Raw genomic sequence first — 27,489 nt, 5'->3', positions numbered from 1 at the left:
TCTAGAATACTACAGCATTTCAGAGCTTCTCAAATATAAAAAGAACTGTAAAAGTAGACCATGCAGTTATTCTCTATGGTCTGGGGGAGGAGGTGGAAATTAGGTGAATTATAGTTGAACCCAAAGCAAAACTTTCTAATGATTAGACCTATTTAGCGATGGAAGGTGCTGAGAGGTAAGGAAATGAGTTCCCTGTCATCAAAAGGATTTAGGCAAAGATAGAGTTGCCATTACTGGCATGTAGTAATGCCGCGAAGTTCAATACTGCAAATTGAGATTTAAATTAATTTAAATTAATCAAAACTAAAAATTCAGTTCTTTAGTTATGTTCACTAGCCACATGTCACTCAAGTGCTCATTAACTCCATGTGGCTAGTGGCTGCCAATTAGTACAGTGCAGAACTTTTCCATCGTTGCAGAAATTTCAATTAGATAGTACCATGATAGAGTTGGCAGGGAGGATGACTGGTCCCTACTTCCTTTTTATTCTGAAATTCTCTGTTTCTATGAACAGTTTCTGTCAATCATCATTTTTGACTAAATGACCACTAGTTTTGTTGTGTCTATACTAGCTCTGATTTTTACTTACCTTATTGAGATATACCCCAGCATATGTACCCATTCAAGTATTTTGGTATGTTCATTAATTGGGTTTGGGTAAAATTTTTAGCCTTTGAATTTGGTGCTGCCCAAATAGGTATCCATTTCATAAAGCTCAGAGTGCCCAAGTGGACAATCATGTTCCCAAAGAGATTTCTTTCAGCACCATTTTTCTGAGTCTTCTCTCTCATTTCTTTTCCTCTTTGCAAATTGGTCATTCCCAAAGGAAACAAATTTGATAGCAGATTGTTGGAGAGTAATTACCTATGAGATGCCAAAGCCACTTCATACATGTCAGTGCTAAGGAATCCCCTAGAGATGGAATTCTTAGATTCAACTGAAAATTCATTGTAATTAATATAATAAGTTAATTCATTGTAATTAATTTTAAGCCTTTTGGCAATGAGTTAATTCCCCAAGATCCACATTGCTCAAAGTGTCATAGAGAACCCTTGATGAGTGTGTTCTGGTAATAAACCTTAACCCTCTGGGAAAAAAATTCTGCCGGTCTTTCCTTCTGGCTGAGTTTCTTCTGAAAAATATTTTGGTGGCATTTGATTTCTAGAGAACAAAGGAATCCCTACAAGGTGATGCATAGATATGCATGGCCCAGATGGACTATACTCGTTGGAGAAGGGGAAAACAAAAGGCCTTTGATTGTGCTTTGCTTTCTTTGGAAGTATGTTTCGATTCAAGACTAACAGAATGCCTTTGCTCCTGCAATAAAATGCAATGGAACTGAAAATTGAAGAATCTGGGCCTTTTTCCCTTTCCTAATTATTTCCACTTGACTCACTTAATCTTGGACGATTATTCAATCATATCTGAAATGAGAAAATGACGGGAGCAGAATTTCCGTCTCTTGTTTCGAGAGCTTGTAAACATTAACAGAATAGTTTTGAACAAAAAAAAAAAACAAATACAAATCACAATTGACGGTGCCTTGTTTTTATATATTAGGAAAAATCCCTGTATTGTTAGGGAAGCAGCTCAAATTTCCACATGCAGGAACCTTGTCAAGCTTTGATGGGTGATTTCATTATTAAGGCTGAAAAACTATCATTCAGAACAAATATTTCATAATGGGAGATTGTACAGAAGCTAAGGAGCCAATTTGTTTACTTGCACCTGGATAGGCTGAGAAATTAAGCCCTAAAATGGTTCATTGAAGATGAGGATCGTTAACACTCAAAGACTCACAGACTGGTTTCTGAGATTCAGAGCTGCCTTGAGTCTTCCTGGTATGTACACGAGCCTTACTGCAGGTTTATGAATAGAAGGATACAGACAATCCCAAAGGTTGCTGAGAGCTAAATCAGGACTCAGTACACACACAAAAGAAACTTTTTGACAACTGGAACTGTCTAGAATTGAAGCTAACGGCCAAGATGAAGAAGTAAGTTGCCCCTCACTATAGGGTACCATGCAGCAGAGGCTGAAGGTTGCTGTAAGAGAGGGTGGGTATAACAGAGAGGTTTGGCCCAGTGACATCTGAAGCTCCTTTGATTGCCAATTGTTCTTGTAAATTAGGGTTTTATTTAAATTTTCTTTCCACAATCATGCTTTTAGTATTATTCATGATGGCTCAGAATGCCCCACTTTCATTAAACATCTGGTAATCATAGCCCTGGCGTATGGGCAGAGTGGGTACAGAAGAGAAATGAGCGGATGAGTATCTGAGCGTCCTTTTGAGTGCTGCTGATTGGCTCTGGGTGTTCCCGAAACAAATCAATTTAAGTTTAGAATATTTACTGAGTTGGTTGCCCCAGAAGCTGACTGTGAGCTAAGTAGTTCAGGTGCACGTGATTTATTAAAGAACTACTCCCAGGAGAACCCAGGAGAGGAGTGGGGGAAGGGGAAGCAGCTAAGCAAGGGGGCCAGTGTAGGTGGTCTCAGCCTCAGCCCATTCCACAAGAGGGGTATCAGCAGTCTCTCCTTTATGCTTATTGTGTCTTTGGAAATTCTCCCTTAGAAGGGGAAATTAAGAGATGACCGTGATATATATTTAGACATATTCACACACCAGTAGAGATTGTAACCTCCTTTGAAGAATTATGACTCATTCTTACAAATCCAGTGAGCAAGTAGTCACAAAATGATTTGCTGCGATGCTGGCACCACTCTGCTGGGTGCTGTAGACTCTTAAAAGCTTAAGAGGCAGATGGTCACCAGGTCCTCGTGGACTGTACAACACAATTGTGCAGACTAAATTCATTACAAGAAACAAAGCCTCAGTACACATGTCCAGTTGCAGGAGTGTTGAAAGCAGACTCTGCAGGACCTGGGAGGCCTGGTGTGGACTGGCCTGGTCAGAGGAGCTTCGTGCAGGAGGCGGGTTATAAGTGGGATCTCAGAGGAGTTGTATTGGGAGGAAGGAGGCCACTCCAGGCAGGAAGAATGACCAGCATACTAAATACGAAGTTTCCAGACAGCAAGACAGCTCTTATCCAGACCTAGGAGAAATATCCATCCATGGCATATGGTGAAATTACAGTATAGGTGCTCTTAATTTTTTGGCCTTTTGGGACTGGTGTGCTAAAGAACACCTGAGGATATTTGTTTCTTGGGTATGGTATGGTAAACTCTGCTTCTGGAGAGCCCCTCTGAGATCAGAGCGGAGCGGGAGTTGCTGTTGTGATCTAGCCCCATCTGCTTGCTCCCTGCACCCAGCCTGTCATGGGCAGGTGCCTGCACATTCTACCCCTGGGTGTCCAGGAGGCATCTCAGCCTTAATGCATCCGAAACCAAACTGCTGATTCACCACCAATCTGCTCCTTCTCCGTTCTCCTCTGCTGCTCCTCAGGCCACAACTTGGGACCATCCTTGGGTCGCCTCTTTCTCATATTCCACACGGAATTCAGCCCTGCCTTTGAAACAGAAGCTGACTACCTCTCACCACCTCGGATTCCACACCATGGGCATCTCGCATCTCCAGTGCTGGGATCGGCCCTCCCCAGGCGCTATTGTCCTCCTGTCTGTCTCCCACACAATAGTCAGAGTGGTCCTTCTACCATGTGAGGCAAACCACTTGTTTTCTTGCGCACACCCGCCCATGGCTGGCCATTTCAAGGAAATCCAATGCACCTGGAGGCATTCTGTGATCTGACCTCTGGCAGCTTCTCCAGCTTCTTGTCTCACACCTGTCCCCTCACTTCCTCGCTGGCTTTTCTTTGGCAGCTGCCTTTGGAACACCGCTTGCTCCCTCCTCTGGTGTCTTTCCTCGCTGGTCCCACTGTGTGGCTGCTCTTGTGCGAATCTCACTCCCTGGCTGCTTTCTGGTCTCAGCCGGTGACATCCCGTCCTCACAGAGGCCTTCCCTGACCCCCCACACCTAAACTAGCATGTGGGAAGAGTGTAGGTGTGAGTGTCACCCCACAGAGTCTGGCTGAGCTCTCTGGAGGTGGGAGAGAGGAGCAATGCAAATTGTGCAGGGCAGGAGTGGGAAGAGGAAGAGAACCAAGAAAGGAGCAGGAGAATCCGGAGAGAGACCAGGAATGTATCCTCTCTTAGGGAGGGGTATGGAGGTCAGGGACGCCCCTGGGTCAAGATCATCTCCTCTTAGGATCAGGAAGTCACCACAGTAGTGCCCCTTTCCCAGGAACCAGGGGTGATAGTCGAGGGAACAGATGGTGCCTGGGACCACTGTGCATGCTCAGGATGCAGGCCATAAGGAACCATGAGTGCCGTGCTGTATTTCTGTCACCACAGGTACTCATGTTACTGGACCAGGACTGAACCAGGTAACAAACCTGCAGGGGAGGGGGCAATGAACAGCAAATAGAAGTGGCCCATCTGTTTTATTGCCTCCATCTCAACTCCAATAAAGACCCCCTTTCCTGAGGGGCATAGTGTTAGATACACACAGCGGTGACAACATACACTAGGCACTTTTCCAGATCTCCTAGACCACGATCTGAACAAGAGGCTCCCAACTAAAATATGAAAGAGGGAAGGGAGAGTGCATGAGCCTGTGTGGGATGTTGCAGTGGGCAGAGGAGAAGGTTGGGGGTAGGTTATTTCTTTTTTGTTTTATTGAAATATAATTGATTATGTATATTTGTGGGGTACAGAGTTGACTTATCAGTATTTGTGTACAATATGTGATGATCAAATCAGGGTAGTTGGCACTTTCATTATGACAAAACATCCTGATTCTTTGTGTCCATAACCAATTTCTCTCTAACCCCCCTTCCGCTCCCCCTTAACGAAACCTCTGAAACCTCTGAAAACCTGACTTTCGATTCTGACGCACCTGAGGCCAAGCCTGACATTCACTAGCGGTGTAATTCTAGCTTTCCCATCTCTGAGATGGAAATCACAATAGTATGTACCGCCTAGAGTTTTTGTGATGCACACAGTACTGAGCACATTGTGGAGGTTCAGTGTATATTTATTGACCTGAAATGCAGTCTTTAAAAGTGTGCCATGTTGGCTGTGCACATCCAGCCCTTTTCTGTGGGATTCATCTGCATGAGGCTCTTTCCTTCCTCATCTGAAATAAATCATCCTATGGTAGTGGCTTTAAAGTGCATTGTAGTACATCTGTATCAGTGTTCTCCAGAGAAACAGAACCAGTAGGGATACACACACACACACACACACACACACACACACACACACACGCACGCACGCACGCACACGCACACACACACGCGCGCACACACACACACGCACACACACAGACACACACACACAGACACACACACGCGCACACACACACACACACGGCTGGAAGGCTAAAAACTTTCAGGAGGAGCTGATGCTGCAGTCCAGAGGCAGAATTTTCTCTTTTTCAGTGAAACCTTAGTTTTTTTGCCCTTAAGCCTTTCATTGATTGGATGAGGCCCACCCAGGTCGTAGGGAATAATCTCTGTTACTTTAAATCATCTGACTGTGGATGTTAATGCCATTTAGAGAATTCCTTCACAGCAACACCGAGGTGAGAGTTTGATGGAATAACTGGGTGCTGATGGTGTTTTATGTGTCACCTTGGTAACCACCACAGCATTCATACTTATAGTTCATGTGGGCTTTTCAAGAAGGGGAGACAAAGTGCCTATAACTGTGGATAAAAAGAGGGGATGACATGAGTGTCCCAGGGAGCAAATGGTGGAGATCCCACAAGGCTCCCTACTGCACCAAGACTAAACGCCAGAGTCCCTCTTGAGGGCTGCAAGGTCCTGCGTGGCCTGTCCCCACTCCCCTCTCAGAGCTCATTTTCTATATGACACCCCCCTCCAGCCATGCTGCCCTCCTTCTGGAACTCTCTGCCACTCAATATGCACTTAGCTAATTTCTCCAACTCCTTCAAGTCTTTGCTCAGGTATCTCTTCTCAAACAGGCCATCATTCTCCCCATCACTCCCAATTTCTCCTTCTCTTTTTTCTTTATCCACAGTACTTAACCACCTTCTATACAATTTATTTATTTATTTGGTTTGTTTACTGTTCCTTATCTTCCAGCTCTAGAATGTAAACTCCTACGCTGGGAATCTTTGCTTTCATTTCTGTTGCATTTCAAGCCCCTAGAACAGTGCCTGACATTTGGTTGAGACACAAGTAATATTTGTTCAGGGGATGAATGGGAAAGACAAAGCAGGGCCGTGCTACTCTGGAAATAATGGGGCATGGCCAGGGCAGCTGAGCTGAACAACTCCAGCGGCACTGTTCACAATGGGAGTAAAGGTCCCTGGTGTCGTGCCACACAGCAGCCTTTAAAATAGATGAATTGATGATCAGTGAGTTCGAGTCCCACTTCTTTCTGTAAAGAGCAGTAAAGACTCTGTAAAGGGCAAGTCCTTTGCTCTCCCCTAAGAGCAGGTATTAAACTAGATTGAAAAATTTTAACCTTTTTATCCCTGTGAAAGAAAATATGTATCCAAATTGTTTTTTTTTTTAATGGACCTCACTTAACTATTTATTATTATGAGGTCTGAAGAGAGACTGTTGGATGCATATACAGTAGTTCCCCCTTATCCACAGGGGAATATCCTTCCAAGACCCCCAGTGGAAGCCAGAAACCTTGGATAGTCCTGAACCCTTGGGGAGTACTGAATCCTGTATATACTATGTTTTTTCCTATACATATACATCTATGATGAAGTTTAATTTATAAGTTAGGCACAGAAAGAGATTAACAACAGTGACTAATAATAAAGTAGAACGATTATAACAATATGCCGGCATCACTACTCTTGCATTTTGGGCCATTATTAAGTAAAATAAGGGTTACTTGAACACAAGCACTGCAATACCACGCAGTCAATCTGATAACCTAGATGGATACTAAATGACTAACGGGCAGGGAGCAGACAGTGTGGAGATGCTGGACAGAGGGATGGTTTATGTCCCAGGCAGGACAGAGCAGGATGACATGAGATTTCATCAGAATATTCAGAACAGTGTGCAATGTAAAACATATAAATCATTTATTTCTGGAATTTTCCATTTATTATTTGCAAACCATGGTTTACCGCAGGTAACTGAAAGTGAAACCACAGATGGGGGGTACAACTAACCCTAGACTTTTAAGGTCTAGATGTCCAAAGGAGGTTTCTTACAAAATTGCTGAGATATTTTATGATAACAAGATACAAAGGTGACACGTTCACTCCCTACATGGGTTTGAACTTACTTTCCCAGTATCTCCAAGTCCAATGATTTGCAAATATTCCTACATTTGTCCTTATCTTCTCCTCCCACTGGCCTTTCCTAATACCTGATAATTGGAGGCTGAAGTCTCTGCTCCAGAAAGATTTTTATTAGCCCCAGCTAATCAAAGAAGATAAGATGATAACATTTCAGTTTCTGCATTAAAGAATATTAGGTTTTTAAAATTCCTTGTTTCCACAACTCGTTTCCTTTTTCCATTACCAGAAAGTCTTAGCTCTCCTCATCACGATTCTTAGTGACCGGGTTTCTAAAGTGTCGTCCCCAGACCGATGGCATCATCATCACCTGGGAACTTAGACATGCATGCAGACCTACTGAATCAGTAGCTCTGGGTGGGGCCCCACAGGTGATTCTGAGCATGCCCAGGTTTAAGAACTGCAGTTCGAGGCCACGCTGCCATTGAAAAATTTCCCTCTCTCTTCTTTATACATCTTTAGCAACTAAGAAGATGTTGAATACACATTATGGAATTGTTTTATACAAACAGTTGGGTTTGTTATTCCCAAAGTAAAACTGTATTGTATTGAAAGACACCCCTCCCAGGAGATTCTTCTATGTCCCTCAGACCTCACCTATTAGATAATCCCTGTACTAGAGAACATTTAAGAACCTTAAAGGATCTGGAAGACCCTTTCCTGGTCTAATGATCTGGGAGGGATACTAAAGTTACATATTATTACTGCATTTCTATGCAGATGGCCCTCCTTTGGAAATTTTGCATAAGGTACTCAAAGCTTGTTCAATTTAAGAAGCACTTTCTAGAACCATGCCTAATCCCAGAGAAAACCAAATTAACTCTCACCACCAAGTCGTATGGAATCACACTCTTGGAAAACATGAATACTTCTTGAAGCTAAGGAAGTATTGCTTGCTTTTGACGCCAGGAGTAACTATGGCCATGAAATTCCTTGGAAAGACCTCATTGGTACTGATAACTGTAAAAACCCTGCAGTAGTTGGTAATAGAAAGCAGAGAAGCATTCATGTCTACCCTTGGTAGAACATGTGGACCCCAGATCACATTTTCATGATGGAATATAAATTAAAAGTGATCAGCAGAACTCATTCTAAGCCTTGATTATTTTCCAGTTTTTCTTACATGGCATTGTGTTGGGTTAGTATCAAAATAACAAACATACCTTCCAAAGGCCTTTGAAAGGGTTAGACATTCACAAAGATAGTCTTGGTCAGAGACTCCAAAGTGCCAAAATGAGGAAATTACAAATATAATTATGTCTTACTCACTACATGTATTAAATACCCCTTCCCTGTACTTAGGGTCACTGTGCCATTTTAATATTCTCAGGCTAAGACTAAGACTTTGATAATGTTTGTCTCTTTACAAAGCCTTTTGAGATCCAAGAAGTACCGCAGGCTAAATAGTAACTTACTGATGTGTGTGTGTGTGTGTGTGTGTGTGTGTGTGTGTGTATGTTGGGGGGCGTTCTTTCTGATCAGAATGTGGTCATTGACATTGTCAATAGTGTGCTGGTAATGTTTAACAACCAGCTCTTCAAATAAAAAAGCCCTAGTTTGTAGCATTTGCCAGTTTCCATGGTGTAACTATTAGCACCATGACCAATTTCAAGCTATCAATCTGACATCATTGCACAGAAAGTTGGGAAAAGGTGCACACAGTTGGAACTCTCAGATTGGTGTAAACCAGCTCCAGCACATCATTGGAATGGAGAAAATTTGGAAAGTACAGGAAATGAGGGGGAAAAAAAGCAGAGGACATGAAATCATAATATTGCTGCTGAGAACAAAACTCTGTTTTAATATTGGATTACATTACCTTCTGTTATTTTGTCTGTGGGTTTTTATGTGATTGTTATCATTTTGTATATATAATTTTGTGTTTTGCTGTTGTGTTCATGAATATTATTTTAATGATTGCATAATATTCCATTAATCTGATGTAAAATCATTTATTAGCCTTAATTGCAGACATTGAAGTAACATTCCCTGATTTTAGGTATTGCTGTAAATAATGCTATACATCCCCTTCCAACTCTGGCTTCCCGTCCTATTTCTCTTGCCTGGGCCGAGGCTCACTCTTCACCCCACTCCAGCCTACTGCCCCTCACGTCATCCTCGCATGCTGCAGGGCAGGCAGGCTCCTCCCTTGTAGGTCTGCAGGGCTTATTCTCTCATTTCTCTCAAGGATTTTTACAAGCACCATCTCCAAGAGGCGTTTCCTGATCCCCTATCCAAAGTTGCCACCCCTCATCCGTATTCACTATCTGCCTTCTCTGCATCACTTTCCTCCATAGCATTTATCACTGTCTGATGCTGTATGCATTTTATTTGTTCCCCACTTAGAGTATAAGTTCCAAAAAAGACAGTCAGTATTCCTAAGGTATGTGACACCCGACAAATATTTGTTGAATGATACCCCAGCCGTGTATCTAAAGGTTTAGTGCTATCTTTATAAAATCAATTTATATATTCTCTTTAAATACTGAAGATGATAGCCACTTGCAATATTTGTAACAAACATATTTCTAGATTATTTTTAAGGTATTATATTTTTGTCCAAGCAGAGGTTAATATTTTTATGTCACTAAATCTTCTACTGTGATTTTTTCCATTCGAATTACACTTACAAAATTCTTATTTATAAGGAGATCAGATAACTTTTTGCCTACGCTTTTTGTTTTAATGAAACATAATTAATTATATACGTGTATTTGTAGGGTACAGAGTTAACTATTACTATACGTTTACAATATGTGATGATCAAATCAGGATAGTTGGCATATTTGTCATTACAGAACGTACTCATTCTTTGTGCCCATTAATCAGTTTCTTCCTACCCCCTTCCCTCTCCCCCTCTCTCTCCCTTTACCATTTCTAATAACCACAGTTCTATTCTCTCCTTCTGAAAGTTCAATGTATTACTGTGTTTGTTCTTTCTCAAAATGGATTAAAGACTTAAATATAAGACCTGAAACTATAAAACATCTAGAAGAAAACATAGGGGAAACACTTCAAGATGTAGAACTGGGCAAAGACTTTATGAAAAAGACCCCAAAAGCACAGGCAACAACAAAAAAATAAACAAATGGGATTATATCAATCTGAAAAGCTTCTGCACAGCAAAGGAAACAATCAACGAAGTGAAAAGACACCTAAAGAATGGGAGAAAATATATGCATCTGACAAGGGGTTAATATCCAGTATATACAAGGAACTCAAATACCTTACCAGTAAAAAAACAAATGATCCAACTAAAAATGAGCAAAGAAGCCGAATAAGCATTTCTCAAATAGCCAACAGGTACATGAAAAAATGCTCAACATCAGTAATCATCAGGGAAATGCAAATCAAAACCACAGTGAGATATCATCCCACCCCAGTTAGACTAGCTATTATCAAAAAGACAGAGAATAACAAATGTTTGCAAGGATGTGGAGAAAAGGGAACCCTCCTCCACCATTGGTGGGACTGTAAATTGATGCAGCCGCTGTAGAAAACGGCATAGAGGTGTCTCAGACAACTACAGATAGAACTGCCGTATGATCCAGCAATCCCACTTCTGGGTATATACCCAAAGGAATGGAAATCATCATGTCAGAGGGATACCTGCACTCCCACGTTTATTGCAGTGATGTTCACAATAGCTAAGATGTAGATTCACCCTAAATGTCCATCAAAGGATGACTGGATAATGAAAATGTGGTATATAAACATAAAAGAATACTACTTGGCCATAAAAAGAATGAAATTCTTTGATTCTTAGCACCATGGATGAACCTGGAAAAACTATGTTATGTGAAATAAGCTAGGCACGAAAGAGAAATATCACATGTCCTCACTCGTAAATGTAAGTGGAGCCAAGGCAGGAAGGAAGGATGTCAGAGAGGGAGGGAGAGAGGACCTACACTTTATTCTAATATTTTGGGGGTTTGATTTTTTTACATGTAACTCTTTAATATATAAAGAATTTAGTTAGATAAAATGAAGATCTAAATTGTTTTGTTTCATGTAAGTTATTGTTGCGTTTTTGTTGCTATAAATGGCATTGAATTTTAATCATGCTCTGTATTTTTTTTTAATTCGACTTGAGTATTTTCCTCTCGTAAAATCTACAGACATCAAATCTTAATAGACATTTTTTAATTATCTCCAGGATATTTTCATGAAAGTATCTCTGTATTTTAAAAGCACTTTACAATATGGACTAAATCTCTTTGAGTTTGTTTTTGTTATCACTACAAGTTCTGATAAGACACGGAGCAAATAAAAGGAAATATAATAGGAAGTTGGGTTCCCAGAAGTGGAAATATCAAGGACTGAGGTCAGATCCGCCTCTAGCCACATTTTTCTTGAAGCACCTGCCAGGTGTTATTGGGATTGGAGAATTGACCCTCTTACTGACACTCTGTTAAGCTCCCTGCATGACCCATTGTTGCTGCTTGATAAATATTTGTAGATTGGATTGCATTGAACCTTAGGGCAGGATACCTTTCCAGGAAAGCATTCCGAGGACAAGCTTTCCATCTCCATCTCCCTTCTGTTTTCTCCTTTGCTTAGTTGCGGTCCAGCACCGAGCTCCATCCAGACCTGCTCACAGATTGCCTCACCGTGCAGCCCCTGCAGCCGGCCACTTCCCCGAGAGACGCTACTGCTGATGGGACTGTGGGATGCTCCCCCGGGCCTGGGCCTGACCTTTATGCAGGTAAGGACAGCAAAGGCAGATCCCACCACTACTACTCTTTAAGCTAACAACTCTAGAGTAAAGGGGATGTGCACATGAGAAAAATTCTCCCGAGATTGTCTGTATTTTGCTTTATTAGTGGGCTGCAAATTGCTTTCCTCCCCATCTGATTCCTGACCAGGGTTTGGCAGTAGACTGTTTTTTTCTCATCAAGAAACAGAGTAAAATAATGCATTAGTTCTTTCAGTTCTGGACTTCTGCCAAAAGTTCAGTGCACCCAACCCTCCCAGGTATCTTAAATTTATTGACTTGATTTAGACTCAGAGGAAATGCTTCCCCCTTAACCACATGATAGGGTGCATGTGAATTTCTTAATGGAACAGTCATTGTCATCTTTGCCTTTTAAGGAGGAAGCCCCATATCTCTAAGAAAATGTTCACACCAGTAAACTAACTCATGGGAATGTTCATTAATGTTTGCCAACCTTTGGGGGAGTTGGAGGTGATGGCACTCCCAGACCACTTTCCTTCTGCCTGGGTTTAAATAGTAGGTGACTCCATATTTGGAAAATTGTGTGTATGTAGTAAATAAGAAAAATAAGAATGGATTAATAAGCAATAAGGAAGTTATTACTTTCTTATCCCGCATTTTTGTGCATTTTCTACTCTCTATAATAGTGTTTACTTGTGCAAACATAATTAGTTATCATCTTTACATACAGAAAGCTCTTACTGTCATGCCACAAATATGAAAAAAAGTCTCCCAGCTCCACATTCCAACAATGGGAATTTTCTATTTCCTATAGGTTGCAAATCCCTTTTCCACCCCATCTGATTCCAGAGCCAGGTTTGGCAGCAGACTTTTTTCTTTTGCAAAGTACTAGTAAAGCCATAAAGAATTAAGACTTTACTGATGCACTACAGTGGAATAGGAGAAAGACATGCTTATCTAACTTTTTAAACCTGAAAGTTCTCACTTTATCCAAGTGCAGGAGAAAAGAGTAGGAAGCAAATATTTTGAGAGCATCGGTCATCAAGACATCCTTAATGATGGCCCAACATCAATGGACCTTTATTGGTTGCCCTGGATACTTACTCTTAGAGACAGCATAGCCTCTGATTTTTGAGACACAGGGAGATGAGATTAAAACTTACTTGAAGGGCTAGACAAATCTTTCAGGGGTTTCAGATACAGGTACATATATACACATCAAATGTGCCAATGTACAATGTTACCAACACGTACATAAATATTTAGTATTCTCAAAAGAAGACATACAAATGGCCAACAGATTTATGAAACAATGTTTAACATCATTAATCATCAGGGAAATGCAAATCAAAACCACAATGAGATATCATCTCATCCTAGTTAGAAGGGCTATTATTAAAAAGACAAAAATATTAAAGGCTGGAAAGGATGTGGAGAAAAGTGAACTCTCATATGCTGTTGGTGGGAATGTAAATTAGTACAGCCACTAGGGAAAACAGTATGGAGATTCCTCAAAAAACAGAAGATTGAACTACCATATGATCCAGCAATCCCACTCTTGGGTATTTATCCAATGGAAAGGAAATTAGCACACCAAAGACATATCTGTACCCCCATGTTTTTTGCAGTACTATTCACAATAGCCAAGAGATGGAATCAACCTAGGTGTCCTTCAAGAAATGAATGGATGAAGAAAATATGGTATATATACAATGGAATACTTCTAAGACATGAAAAAGAATGAAATCCTGGCATTTGTGGCAATATGTATGAATATGAACCTGGAAGGCATTATGTTAAGTAAAGTAAGTCAGGCACAGAAAGATAAATACCACATGCTCTCACTCATATGTGGGATCTAAAAAAAAAGTTGAGTTCATAGAAGTAGAGAGTAGATGTGTGGTTACTACAGACTGGGAAGGGGAAAAGGGTTGGGGGATAGAGAGAGATTGGCTAATGGATAAAAAAAAAATCACAACTACATAGGAAAAATAAATTCTAGTGGTGTACAGTAGTGTTAGGCATCTGTAATTAATAATTTATTGTGTGTTTTCAAATGGCTAAGAGAAAGGATCTCAAATGCTCTCATCACAAAGAAATTATAAATTTTTACAATGATGGATATGCTAATTACCTGATTTGATAATCACACTTTTTATACATGTACTGAAATATAACTCCATACCCCATAAATATGTACAATCAATGTGTGTCAATTTAAAAATTAATTCATTAATTAAAAAACATAGAAAAGCTTGACTATCTTTTGTTTGTCTATATGTCTGTTTGATTGGCCAAATATTTGACATATGAGCATCTATTCCAACACATTAAATTAACAATTAGTTTTGAACAGGCTATAGAGCATTCCTCTACTTCTTCAGTTCATATATCTGTGATCTTACTAAAGACTTGCAACCCAACAGTTAAGGGTCAGAGCTAACAAGAAGAGATTGAAAAATGTTCCAACATTCAACCCAAAGGGTTTGTAGTGATGGGCTAGCCTTGTTGCATTTAAACCTCTTGGAAATGGGTTTCGGAAAATCATGGTATCTATATCTGTGGAAAATGTGAGGACCTTTGTTGTATGGAGCATACAGCATATGGCTCATTTTCAAATTTGAAACACTTGTACTGGTGTGTTTTTGTATGTCTAGCAGTATTTTGAAAGTTTTAGAGTTTGGAAGTTTTTAAAGTTTAGTGTGAAATGGATTTTTCATTCTAAATAGATTTCTGCTTTTTGTTCATGATGCTTTTCTGTTTGATCCTCGAAAAGATTTCGAGCCCGTGGCTTTGCACGTCTAGCTGTGGTAGTTGAGCAACCATATGGCACAACGGGCAAGGAAGCCTAATTTGCCACAGCCATCAGTGCAGCATCTTCAGGTTGACCCACGTTTTCTATGACTCTGAAAACACTTGAAACAGGCAGGTGGCCGTCTTGATCAATTTTATTCCTGGAATTTTACTTCTCCAGGTAGCTTATAACTGTGAAAGTTTATTCTCCCTACTTCCTTATTTCTGTTTCCTTCAGGTCCTGTTTTACTTTCCCAATTCCTGCCTTTTCTTTTTTCCAATTGATCTTGTCTTTTTTTTTTTTTTTTTTTTTTTTTGCTGAGTAGGCAACAAACCTAGAGACAGAACCAGCAGGAGGAAAAACAACAAACAAAAATCGTAAGCCTTCCTTTTAAAGTTCTAGAAATGCCCTTGTCAGGAGTGCATATTCACACCAGCTGCACACCTGTGCTATAGATCTATGGAAAGAAGCCAAACCGTGAAAAATGTGTAAAGTTGCAAAAGGAAATTGTTCATCAATTAGTTAAATGTAAAATCTGAAGTGTTAAGGCAATTTGAGAAAGATTAAAATTTGGCTAAATGGCAAAAGTACTTGGAGTTATTCCCTTTATGTCCTATTATACAAAATCAAGAAAACATCTGTTTAGTGATTATCAAGCACTTAGACCTTTAAATACTAGTAAATTGATTTATCACAAAACTATTTTGATGGAAACCTGTTGAGAATGTATGGGTGTAGGATAGGAAGAAATTAAATATGGCACTGAACACCGTCACCCTTCACAAGCCATGATGATTTGAGAACTCATGTTCTCAAGAAGTCATGGTTTTGAAATGGAAACTTTTAGTGGCTGTTAGACAATGATGTATAAAATCCCAAGAGAGGGATAATGTGCACAGCATTAAGATGAACAGGAAAGATGACAGTTCTGACACATACAAATCCTACAAGTCTCCCAAAGTGTTGGCTTTCGTTACTGAAACAAACTTTTTAGGTTGGTAAGACAGAGCTTGATTGGAAAGGATTGCCTGAAAAGACTTATTTCTGTGGAAGAAAATAGTGTCCCAGGTTAAATCAGCCAAATATCACTACAGGTCATGCTGTGGATTATTTTAAATTGAGATGTTTACTTGTCTGCTTTTCTGAAAATCCCAGGGCTCCCCAAGCCTGTTCCCTGAGCTAACTTGAGAGCAGTGTTGTGATCTAGCTGGAAGGCCAAGGCAGTGAGGAGCAGGCCTCAAGGATAGCCCACTTATATTTTTTGCCCTTGTGTTCAGAGGTTCTGTGCCCTAGATGGATAATGCCCCAGGCCAGCCTGTAAATTTAGGTGATTTATCTGAAATCTGCAAGAGACTCTTTCATAGCCAGTAGATCAAGATGTGAATGCCACTTTCCAGGCTTACTAGCTATATAGCTCTTCTGGTGAGCTCCAATGAAGAGCATAAGCCTACAATTGAGTGAGTCTGTAACATCATGGATGGCCTGGACCAGTGCCTGGTCTTGGCAGGGAGTCCATTCATTAACAAAGAATGCCCTATGGAAGATGATCTGTCTCATGGGGGGATCACAAAAATCATGGCCCCTTCCAAACCGAAGCTGTACTTTGGCTTCAGTAAAACATGACTTTTGCAAATGACCTAAGTCAGGCAGACATCATAGAGGACAGTGTGGTTGAGATGTTTGAGTCCCACAGAAACTACCGATCAAGTGTGGAGTTAGTGCAGCTGGAACAAGAGAAATCTGCAAGAATGAGGGAATGTGATCAGTATCACTTCTATTAGGTGATAAAATAATTATTATGTTTACAGCTTATGAGTTCTGTTGAATTATCCAAATTTTGAATGTAACCTTAGATTTTTCAGAAAAAAAATAATATTATAGGGAAATGTAGAAGGAAAATAAAGACCTTTTTTACAGCAGGAATTTTGGAAGTCATATGGCTATTCCCTTCCGTCCATCTTTGTTACTGGGAAATGAGGGCTTCTCTCTTACAATATCATCACCTTTTGTAATAAATAGCACCATATTAAATCTATACAGGATTTAACATAAATCGTGAGGTAGTTACTGTTTCATGTTAATGTAATTTTATGGTATATGTTTTAATATATTTTCTACATTCTGATGTTGAGCATATTTGCTGTCTTGGGACAGCTTGCAGAGTTGTGTTATAAATGACTTTTTTATAAAAGTGCCTCATACAGTCTGTTCTCAAAAGTGGTTGTTAATTTAGGGACTTTATTAGAGGATTCTAGTTTGACACGCAAATTTCCCAATAGGTTAAACTTTAAAGGAGAGTTGTGAAGATCAAACAACATGATTTGTATAAAAGTCTTTTAAGAAGACAGCATTATAAAAATGCATAGTTGTTGCTTGTATTATCTTCAAAAGCACTGCTTTGCTCGTGATTCACAAAGGTAGAAAAGCAACAGCAATTGGTGGTAGACAGAAGGAGATAGAGACTCGGGGCACTAAAGGGATTTGAAGGGAAATGTTTGACAATGACATCTTTGTGATGCCTCTTCTGACTTTGCCTTGAACTGTTGTCAAAATCTTGTATTGTTTATGTAATTTCTCTTGCATCTGTTGTTTTACCACGTTGGATTAGATAGTCAGTGAGGGTAGGAGCAAACCTCATACTTCGCTGTTGTAAACACTGGTAGTTTTACCTGTAGATTTAGCCGCCCCTATTCCTGAGCCAGTGCGTTAGCATGCACCAAATCACCCCGGGAGGCCTGTGAAAATACGATTTGCTGGGCTCCATCCCTGGAGTTTCTGATTCAGTAGGTCTGAGTGAGTCCCAAGAATTTGAATCTCTGCCAGGTGTTTCTAACAAGTTCTCAGGTGACGCTAGGTTCTGCTGGTCCAAGAGACCACACTTTGAAAACTGTTGCTCTGTATCATAAAATGTGGGAATGTTACTTCTAGCGAAACATGATTTGAATTTTGACTGGTGGGAGTTAGAGTAAGATTTTGCCCTGTAGTGTATATTTCTATCTCTCACTACAGAAAACCTATGGATGGGTATTTTTCTTGTCCAGTGTTATAATGGCACTGCTCATATTTTGATTGAGTGAGATCTAAGAACCACTCAACTAAAGAAAGTTAAAATTCAGATTCCCAGCCAGGCCAGGGCACATTTGCATACATGCAGCTAATGTTAATGCCTCTATATGTTTGCAAGCTACTTAATTTAGTGCTCTAATTTTCTATATCCACTTATTCCCTTGTATTCATGCTTGTTTTTCATGCAAGATTAAGCTGAATTACTCAGGTTTACAATTTGCACCAGTTTTTGCTGTAAAAATATTCTACACCTCATTGAGGAGGAGGGGAGAGGAGTGAGGCTGGGTGATTGTAACTTAATTTCCGTTGGGAACGTCTTGGTTATCTTTATACTACTGTTTCTCCTTTTCCTCATTTACTATTATTTTGCTGGCACTCAAATGGGATGTGACAAGGGAAAGCTGGATGTACTTTGAGGTATATCACAAGCAGGTCTTAAGGAACAGATGAATGAGAAGACAGAGAATTCAGGATAGAATTTCTGGGATGATAAGCTAATAAGTTTTGTGACTAGGAAGTTATGGGCCAAACTTCTGTGTCCAAAATTATGACTTTCTGCTTCAACTGAATTTACGTCCCAAGGAAAGAAATAAAAAGGTAGTTATGTCTCTTTCATGTGAAGAATAAAGTAAAAAGAAACTGGACATTTTCAGGGTGTTTGTAAGTGAAAGTTTCATTTGTATGAGCACTAAAAATAAATGTTAAGAATAGCATAAGACTCTAATTTGAAGGACATTACTAAATTAACTTGGATATTACTTCTCCTGTTTTACAGTAATAAGAGAGCATATTGCAGGCACTGAATAAAGAGAGTCTTGTGGGATTTACTCATCCCACGCAACCAACAGCTCTGTCTCAGAAGACTGGCTTTTATAGTGTCTTCCTCAACTTTGTCAAAGGCTGATCTGTCACATTCATGTGCCTGGCTATGGCTCAAACCATTACGGCTGCCTTAACAGCAGGCATTGATTCATCAGGAGCTACAGCTGCCTCCGAAGAGTCCTCCATAAGTTTCAAGGCTGCTGTCACCCCACTTCCAGGATGCTATTTCCGGTTGTGACCTGCGTTTGTTCCTTGGACTCCAGTCCTCTTCTCTCTTTGTGAACTTAGCTGCTCGTGACTGGCTTCTGCTCTGACTATCCATCATCTCTGTATATCTGACTTGAGACTTTCCCTAGAGTTTCTATTAACACCTAACCACACCCTAAGAAGTCAGGGATTTATAAGCTTCATTGCAATATTTTCCCTGTGGGTGTAGAGAAAGTTCTTATTTCCACCTTCTGGGAGTGAGCAGCTCTGGAAAGTGAACTAGTCACTGTTCAAAAGCAAAAGAGATAAGCTCTCATCAGCGTGCATAGGAATTTGCTCCTCGGGCTGATTCACAGGCATGCTTATCAAGCATTTCAGAAAAATGGAGGCACTTCACGAAAAATGCAATGAAACTCATCAACTGCCCTAGAAGATTATGCAACTGGGAAGATAATAATCTAGTGCCCATAGTTCTGGAGTGCTAAGGCAGTTTTGAGTTAGTTATATCTACACAAAAAGTAAGGATGGGCAGTATTTCGTGTCTCTTAAGTCACATTACTGACCATGTTTTGTACAGTCCCTGCGATAATGTGCGTAGCCAATCTATGCTCAAACATAACATTTATAAGTGGAAATGTTACTTCTTCCTCTAACTCAAATTTCCCTCTTACTGAGATCAATTGCTGGATTAAATGACATAAAGAGTTCTTAGAATGGAGTAAGTGTTCAGCATCTATTAGTAATAATTATTGTTGCTTTTATCCAAATACTAGAAAAATACGTGTTATCGTTCTGTAAAGCAGATAGGGAATAGGTGCCACAATAACCCACCACTCTCATTTGTTTTTTTCTTTTAAGAAATGAGAAAAAAATAGAAGCCTAAAGAAAAAGAGAATTTAATCACCATCATTTAGTACAATAAAAGAAAACTAAAATATAGTTCTTTACAGTATGTATTCCAGTACTTAACCTAGTAGTTTATAATGCATTTTTTAAATTAAGGAAATCTACTATAGGTATCTAAAGAAACACAAATTGGAATCAGAAACTTATCTCTTGGGTGGCAGTGTCCCTAAAGTCATGATGTTAAAATTGTGTTTGATGGCTACTAGCGTTTGGGTGTTCAAAAATTGTGCAGTTGTTTTGTTTGCTTGGTTTTGTGCTTTAGTCACAGTGTGTTATGGCAGAAAGAATGTGGCAGTTGATGTAAACTCCAACCCTCAATCTCCACTCCCTAGATGTTTAGTTTAGGAAGTTACTTTTCCTCTTCTATATAATGGTGGTAGGAATACTGACTCCATAGGACTGTTGTGAGAATTCAATTAGATAGTGTCAAAGACTTCAGAACACTCCCTAGCAACTAGCAGATGCTAAGTCAGAGTGTCCCTTTCTTTTTTTTCTTCCTCTTTGCTTAAAAGCTTAGAGGAAGCTTGTGAACCACAATGACTTGTGAACCAGTCAGTGTTGTGACAGGGAATAGAACCTGTTGGGAAAATAGAATAGTTTAATCAGGGCCCCCTTGCCTTAGGTCTGGTTGGGGGTGGTGTGGTGCATTCTTTATAAGCAAATTGTGTCTGTGTGGCTGGAGTTAGTGTGCCTGCTCAGTGCCATGACCTTGGCTGGCATCTGCCTCGGGCATCCACCCGTGCGGCCGGCTGTGCTCTCCAACCTACAGTTTCCAAGGACCTGTTTGCCAATTACCTAGCTCACAGACCTGCATGAGAGGGGTCTGGTGACCCAGCCTGGCATGTGAAGGGTTTGTGACCCAGTCTGTGAATGGGCTTGAGGGGTCTGCAAGCTCCAGACCCAGCCCTAGCTCAACTGTTGGCCCAGTCGGCAAGAATAGGGGCAGGTAAAAGAGCAGTACAGAAGCCCTTCTATATTCCTTTTATACCGGGTGCTACTACTTAGGGTTCAATAATAGATGTCCTCAGATAGAGAGTTCCTTCGAAAAGGAATTTAAGTCAAGATGAGGACTTGGACATTCCAGATTCTAACACCCATTTTCAGATTTGTAAATTAGACTTTTTTTTCTGTTTCCATGAAGAGTTAAAGTATACTTAGACTGGTTATATGAAGGTATTTCAAAAAGCTCATTTAATAACAGAATTAAAAGACAATACGAATCTTTCCACGAACTTTTTGATGTATTTTTGTACAGAATGCCAGTGTGCCTGCTTGAAAAATGAACTTAATGAACAATGAATTTGTGAGGGTGAAGCAGGTGGAAGACAGAAGAAATTGGATTGATGACCTCACCCAAAGCAATTTTACAGGCATTATTTTCGCATTGCTGAGATAAGGCCGGTCCCTCCTGATGTCATTTTGTAAATAGACTCTTCCAGGCCATGTCATTTATCTCAAAGTATACTTCAAGGTGTCTAGAAAACTGTTATTGACTATTTTCTTACCTGAAATTTTGTTTCCACGTTTCAAAAACAGTTCCCTAGTCTTTGCATGATGACTCTTAGTAGTTAACATGCAACAGACAATGTATTACACCAGGGACCAGCAAACTTCGGCCCAGAGGCCAAATCTGGCCTCTCTCCTATTTTCACATGGCCTAAGAACTAAGGATGGGTTTTAAGATTTTTAAATATAAAAATGTAAAAAGGACTGTTTGCCTTTAGGTCAGGACAGTTGCTGGAAGAATTGTGAGCATTGCCTCTTGCCTGCAAAGTTTAAAATATTTTCTGTCTGGCCTTTAGAAAACAGGTTTGCTGACCCATGCTTTATACTTACAACTGGGACATTTATCTGTGACTACCCGAAATCAAGGCAGCCGTAAAGTTAATTAATTAAGTGTATTATAAGACAGGTTAGTATCATGTAATACATATAGGTTTTACTGATTTCATAATATTTTAGATTTAGCAAGTACTTTAGTAGTCTTCTAGCCCATGGATTTTCAGAGATTTTTATAAGGCCTAATATTTAAAGCAGAGAACAGCAGAGCTGTTTCTGTTGAAGGGATTCAGATCACTTGTACCACCCAGCCCTCCTAGTCTTCCTTGGGGCAGTCTATGGAACCCCAAAAGTAGTAGCTTTCAAATGGAATAATTGCCGATTAAACTCATCAACTTCAAGAAGCTATCTGCAAAGGCAGTCTGGGCCATCGTGGGAGACTGTAAGCCCTGACTAATGTGGTTCCCACTTAGGAAGAAGCTGCCAGAGGATAGGCGCGGCTCGGTGCTAGTTATGGTGAGTTATCATGAACCAAAGGCTGACAGGGAAATCAGAGGAAGCAGTTTTGGTTTTATTTTGCCTAAGTTTGTTGTTCCTAAAAAGAGAAGTGTATCAAACCCTTGACTATTAAGGGTTATATTTTCTAAGATCTAGGCTTCTTGTAGACATATAAATTAATGCCCAGGAGTAAAGCAAAAAATTAAAGTATTGAACTTTGGGGACTCATCTGGTCACCTTCCAATAGGAAAGATGCATGCTTCCTCAAAATACAATTCTTACTAGCAACAGTGATGTTTGGAATTAATATAACTGAAGACTGAGCCCTCTATCCCACAGGCAGAAAAAAGCCTTTAAATAAAAATTCTTTGAAAAAGTTTGTATATCCGCATAAATTCGTGATAGCATGTGAGTGACTTATCAGCGTCTATCTTGAGAGTAACCTAGGAGGTAAACACTAAGCACCTGAAAGCAAGATGGAAGAGATTGGGAAAGGTGTAAAAAAAGAAAGAAAGTGAATTCTGTGGAGTCTCAGCAAAACCCACTTCATCATCGATGCAGTTTTGCCTAGGGCTAGTGATAATTGCAGACTTTTTGGTTCCTCACTGTACCACAATCCCCCCAAAGAGATGTTGTTACTCCGTGTAACAGAGCTAGGAAAGGGAGAGGTTCCCTGAGAGAGTTCAGAGTTGGCAGAGCAGCCTTTGATTTGGCTAGAAGAATATTGCATTGAAACTTGGATTGGCTGTCTATGCTAAAAATCTGTTTCCAAGAAGCCTTCACTGTGAATTGTTTTCAGAAGTCATGTGAAAGTAGAGTGGGTGGGATTGTCTCCCAGACTCTGAGAGGGAGGAAACATCTTTTGTGGTCAGCATGGTACAGGTAGGAGATAGCTAAGGAATGAATAATGAGGAGTTAGAGAACCTAGTATTTTTTACTAACACTCTGTTTTTTTGTGGCCAAGTCAGACTTCATTTCCAAAGAGCTTCCAGGAATAGTTTGGCCATGCCTGCTCCATCTTTCTTCTTTCTTTCTGCTTTCTCACTTTGCTGAAAAATGGGGGTTAACAAAACACACAGACCAGGAAGAAATGATGGATTTCCCACAGGGTCGTCTGCGTCTCTTGCATGTTCAAATTATTTTTGAACTGTCTGTGTAAGGAACTCTCTGAGGTTGAGTAAGTAGGTAGGTTGGGAGGTGGAGGGGAAAAAGATAAGCATGAGATTTTGCATTAGATGTGTCATGCATTGTCTGGAAAGATCCAAGAGAGCTGTATGAAATGTTGGTCCCAGAGAAGTTGAGAGAGCTGCCAGAATGATGCCATTCTACTTGTAACAAAATGTCTTTGTTCTGAAATGCAGATGTTTCAAGAGCTTCTCCTAACATGAAGTTAATTACACCTGCTGTTTCAGAATGTCTGATGGTAACCCTTGGCATTTCCATGGATGACATCAGCCATTTTCTTTTGGTTGTATCACAGTGTATTTCAGAAAGGCGTATACACATGTATCCTCTTCCAAACACTAATAACTTCTTCCCTGGCTATAAATCCAGCTGCATGATGTGAAAATGTAATTGGGCAGCCTATACAGAAGTTTGGAGCTCATGGGGGAATATCTATTTGTAAGAGAACCTGAATATTCATGTAACTGTCCAGACATCAATACATTCTCATTTTACCTTATTTATTTCTGTTCCCCAATGAACAGCAGCACTCTTAAGCTCAAAGTTAATAGGCATGCTTTTCAGAGCTGTGCCCTCACTTATCTCAGTAGAACGTCTCTCTCACACATTTGTTTATCTGTTGCCAGGTAGCTCTCCCGTCAGGTGACACGAGTTTTTTGTTTGTTTGTTTTTGTTTTTTTGTCTTAGAGTATGGGAGACAGTTGCCGTTGTTCGCCATCAATTAGCTTGGGGTTGCATGTCAAGGATGTACGGGTGGTGTCATTTTAGTCTGACAGCCACCCGATCTGGTTGAGAAGGGATTGTTTCATTATCCTCTTATCAGGGCTGCTGGATAATGATACTCTACACTGCAAGGCAGGGAGGGAAAAAAAGACAGGCAGAAAGAATGAATTTTTTAGGGATTGGCAATATTAAAATTATTCATGCCAGTAGGAGAAGGGAAAGATTAGAGAGATCACTGTGCAAACCCTTAAGAAGCTCCTTTTGCCTAATACAGGTGGAATGTGGAATGATGCCCTTCCTGATGGAGAGGTCGGGGAAGAGGGAAAATGCCAGGACATTTGGAAAGAAGAAAAAGGAAAACTAGCCCCTTTTCCTAATTGGCAACAAGGCAAGGATTAGCTGAGGCATCTCTTCCATTCTCCAATTAACCTCAATTGCAAATGTAGCCTTCCAAGTGACCCTGACGGGTCATCTTCCTTGCTAGGAAATTCTGGTTTGTGAATTTAGGTCACGAGAGCATTTTTCAATGAACGACAGACAGTGCAATTAAATTGCTGCAAGATAAAATGCAAGGAACTGCAGAAGGTATCAGGGCCTGTGTTTTCACTATTGGGGGCCAAAACTTCAGTCATCCCAATTTTGGTTATTTTCATCAGAATACCTGAAGGGGAAGTCTTTCTTGAATTCTGAAAATTAACCAAGGCTGAATCTTTGTACTGTTAGAGAAACAAACAAAAAGAAGTGCTGAAAATGTAAAAATACTTCAAGATAAACTAAGTTTCAAGGACAATTGTGTTGACATTTTAGTAACAGCCCATTTTCGCTCCTTAACGAAGTGCAGTCATGCATGAAAATGACTTGTTATCTTTTAAACTGAAACGCATTCTGGGTTGTAATTCAAAGGTGTGTATTACTCCTGCAAAATAAAGTACAACATTTTAACTCTATGAGGATCCTTCACAGATCCCAAACACTTTACAGCAACTTGTATAAAAAAATTGAACAATAAAAAAGCTTATTGAGTGTGATGTATAAACTGTTCTCTGTGTTAAAATGACTGTAGTCCACCGTTTATATTTATATGCATTCTTCCATATGTAGTTTAGGCAGGAGGCTATAGTTAATTAGAGATTTACCATTTGGGGGCAACATATGCTTTTGCCTTCCCCTAATCCTATTAATAAGGGTAGTAATTACAATAATGCAAATAGCCAAATAATGGCAACAGTGGTTTGTTGAGCACTGAACCATAGTTCAGGCACTGTGGTAAGTGTTTTCTGTATATCATATGCCCCTTCTCACAATCTCCTGTTGTATTATCCCTATTTAAGATGGAGAAACTCAGGCTTAAGTTAAGTGACTTGCCCCGGACACATTGCTAGTAATTGCAAAAGCCAAGATTCAAATCCAGATCCATCTGACTCAAATTGTGTGCACTTTCTTCTGTTAATAACCACCCTGACACTGTCTCTCTCTAGTGCCCAATATCTAATGAGGCCAAAGGAGCCAAAATTTCCAGTGCAGTTTAGCTCTGGTTCCCTGAACCATTCCCAGGTTCAAATTTCTCCCTCGCAGAGAGAGAGACAGAGAGACAAGAGCGAGCTCACCATTTGCATGGGTTCTCTGATTCTTTCTACTGTCTCTGTGAAAGCAGATTTACCCTGGTGTCATTGATTAGCTTACCCCTCTGTGCCTTGACCTTGAAAATATTGCCCAAGAGATGGATGGTGAGTTCATACCTTTTCTCATGTTCCAGCCACCAAGTGATTAACGTTATCATTTCTCAGGGTCCCAACATTACTCTGGCACTCGTTATAAGAGAATTCGTAGTCCATAGATAAGACTGGTTTTCCTTTCCTAAGAGAGCAAGCCCTCCATGCGGAGCAGTGCCATGGCTTTTCGGTGACCATAAATGACTCCAAATGCACACTTAGAAAGCAGCTCAGTGGCTGCAGATTTGCACAGTAAATCTGATCTTGTTGCATTATTGACAGGTGGTGGCCTCTCAGCTCAGGGCACCGTGTTTGCTTGTGGTAAAGAGTGTGTATAACTGATGGCTCATGAATACCTCTCCCTGCCTTCCTTCTTTTCCTACCAGTAGATCGATAGACCACTGATAAGCATCTGAAATCTTTATTTGTGAAAAAGCACATTTCCTATCAGCTGTTTGCTTTCCAAACCAAATAATTCAGTTAATTTCTTGCCTGAATTAATTTTCAGAGCTGGGAAGTTTCTCTCGTCAATGCTGAGGTGCTTTTAGGATGGGCAGAAACAGCAATGGAAGTATACTTTCTGCATTCTGACCAGCAGTTGGATGGCGAAAGCATTGCGTGTGGTAGGAGCGGGGCACCTGTTGACCCTAAGCCTTTGCAAATGCGGCGCTGAATCAGCTTCAACACGCTTATGCCTTTTCTGGAATCCATCTCGCATTTGAGAGACAATATAGCGTGGTGGTTAGGGTGATGCAATCTGAAAATCAGGCTTCCTGGGTTTGAATCTCTGCTCTATTATTGACCCACCATGTGTCTTAGGCCAGGTTACTTAACTGGGAACCCGGTTAGGCCTCAAGTTCCTCATCAGTAAACTAGGGAAATGTTCGTGAAGTATGTGGCACATAAGTAGTCAGTAAATCTTAACTGCTGATTCTGAGGGATGGGGCAGCAAGAAGACCAAATACGGCACCTCCTGCTCAAAGTGTGGCTCCCGCAGCAGCCTCAGCATCACCAAGGACTTCAGTAGTTTGTTAGAAGTTCAGAATCTCAGCACCCTCAGTCCCCAAGACCTAGTGGGTCTGGATCTGCATTTTACACTGATAATTTGTTTGCACATTAACACTTGAGAAGCAGGGCTCTGGCTCCCCATATAGTTTTGGGCAGGAATATGCCCTCCACTGGGCTGTTTTTAATATACCTCGGCCTGACAAGGGAGGTCTTATTCCATGCCCTCTAAAAATGATGAAAACACAGTCACCAAACAATGTCTGTGGTAGCCTTCCCCAGCTCCAGCTCTGGGGATGGACCTGAGACAAGTAGCTTTTGTCTGGGGATGCTACTAACACTCCTTCACAAAGTGAATACGTCACAGCAGAAGTATGCCCAAGGGTGCCCTGTCTGTACCCATTAGAAGTATAGTTTAATAGTTTTCATTTGGATGGAGAAAGAGTTGCCTATTAACCCAAATTCACCTGAGATAGTTAAAGGCACAGCCTAGAATACCCTGGTCCTGGTACCTGGTGAGATGGCATCTGAGAACCACAGATTAACAGATCCTGCTTTGTTAAAACTGGAAAGCCCAACTGAGTCACCTCCAACTTCCTCTGCTGGAGATGGGGTGGGGGCTGCCATAAGCCAGGACCCAGAGAGAAAGAAAGCCCAAAGCAGCAGGGGAGCGGGGCTGCTGGTCCTCTGCTGCAAGCAGCCTCAGGTATTCCTCTCAAGACGAGGCTTTTATTTCCTCAGGGAGTCCACCATCTCTTAATCACAAAAGCAATAAGAACTTCCAGTGTGTCCCTCTGCCGTGCCTAATCAGTTGTTCTGGCTGCCAGTCACCAGCCACGTCTGGAAGTTCACTTAAAAGCCCTCTTCGAGC

At 40.6% G+C, this 27,489-nt stretch overlaps 1 protein-coding gene across 4 annotated transcripts in view; it reads left to right on the top strand.

The window, feature by feature from the left end:
• The window catches only part of GLIS3 (GLIS family zinc finger 3), a 450,792-nt gene that overhangs the window by 368,566 nt on the left and 54,737 nt on the right, over window positions 1-27,489 (top strand). For all 4 annotated transcript variants that reach the window (XM_063081158.1, XM_063081159.1, XM_063081160.1 and 1 more), the window contains one exon: window positions 11,807-11,951. In XM_063081158.1, coding sequence (XP_062937228.1) covers window positions 11,807-11,951 — 145 coding nt within the window. The remainder of the gene's footprint in view (window positions 1-11,806; window positions 11,952-27,489) is intronic.

Source organism: Cynocephalus volans, chromosome 16 (assembly GCF_027409185.1).
Source record: "Cynocephalus volans isolate mCynVol1 chromosome 16, mCynVol1.pri, whole genome shotgun sequence".
NCBI classification, from domain to species: Eukaryota; Metazoa; Chordata; class Mammalia; order Dermoptera; family Cynocephalidae; genus Cynocephalus; species Cynocephalus volans.
This window is presented reverse-complemented; position numbering and strand designations above follow the sequence as displayed.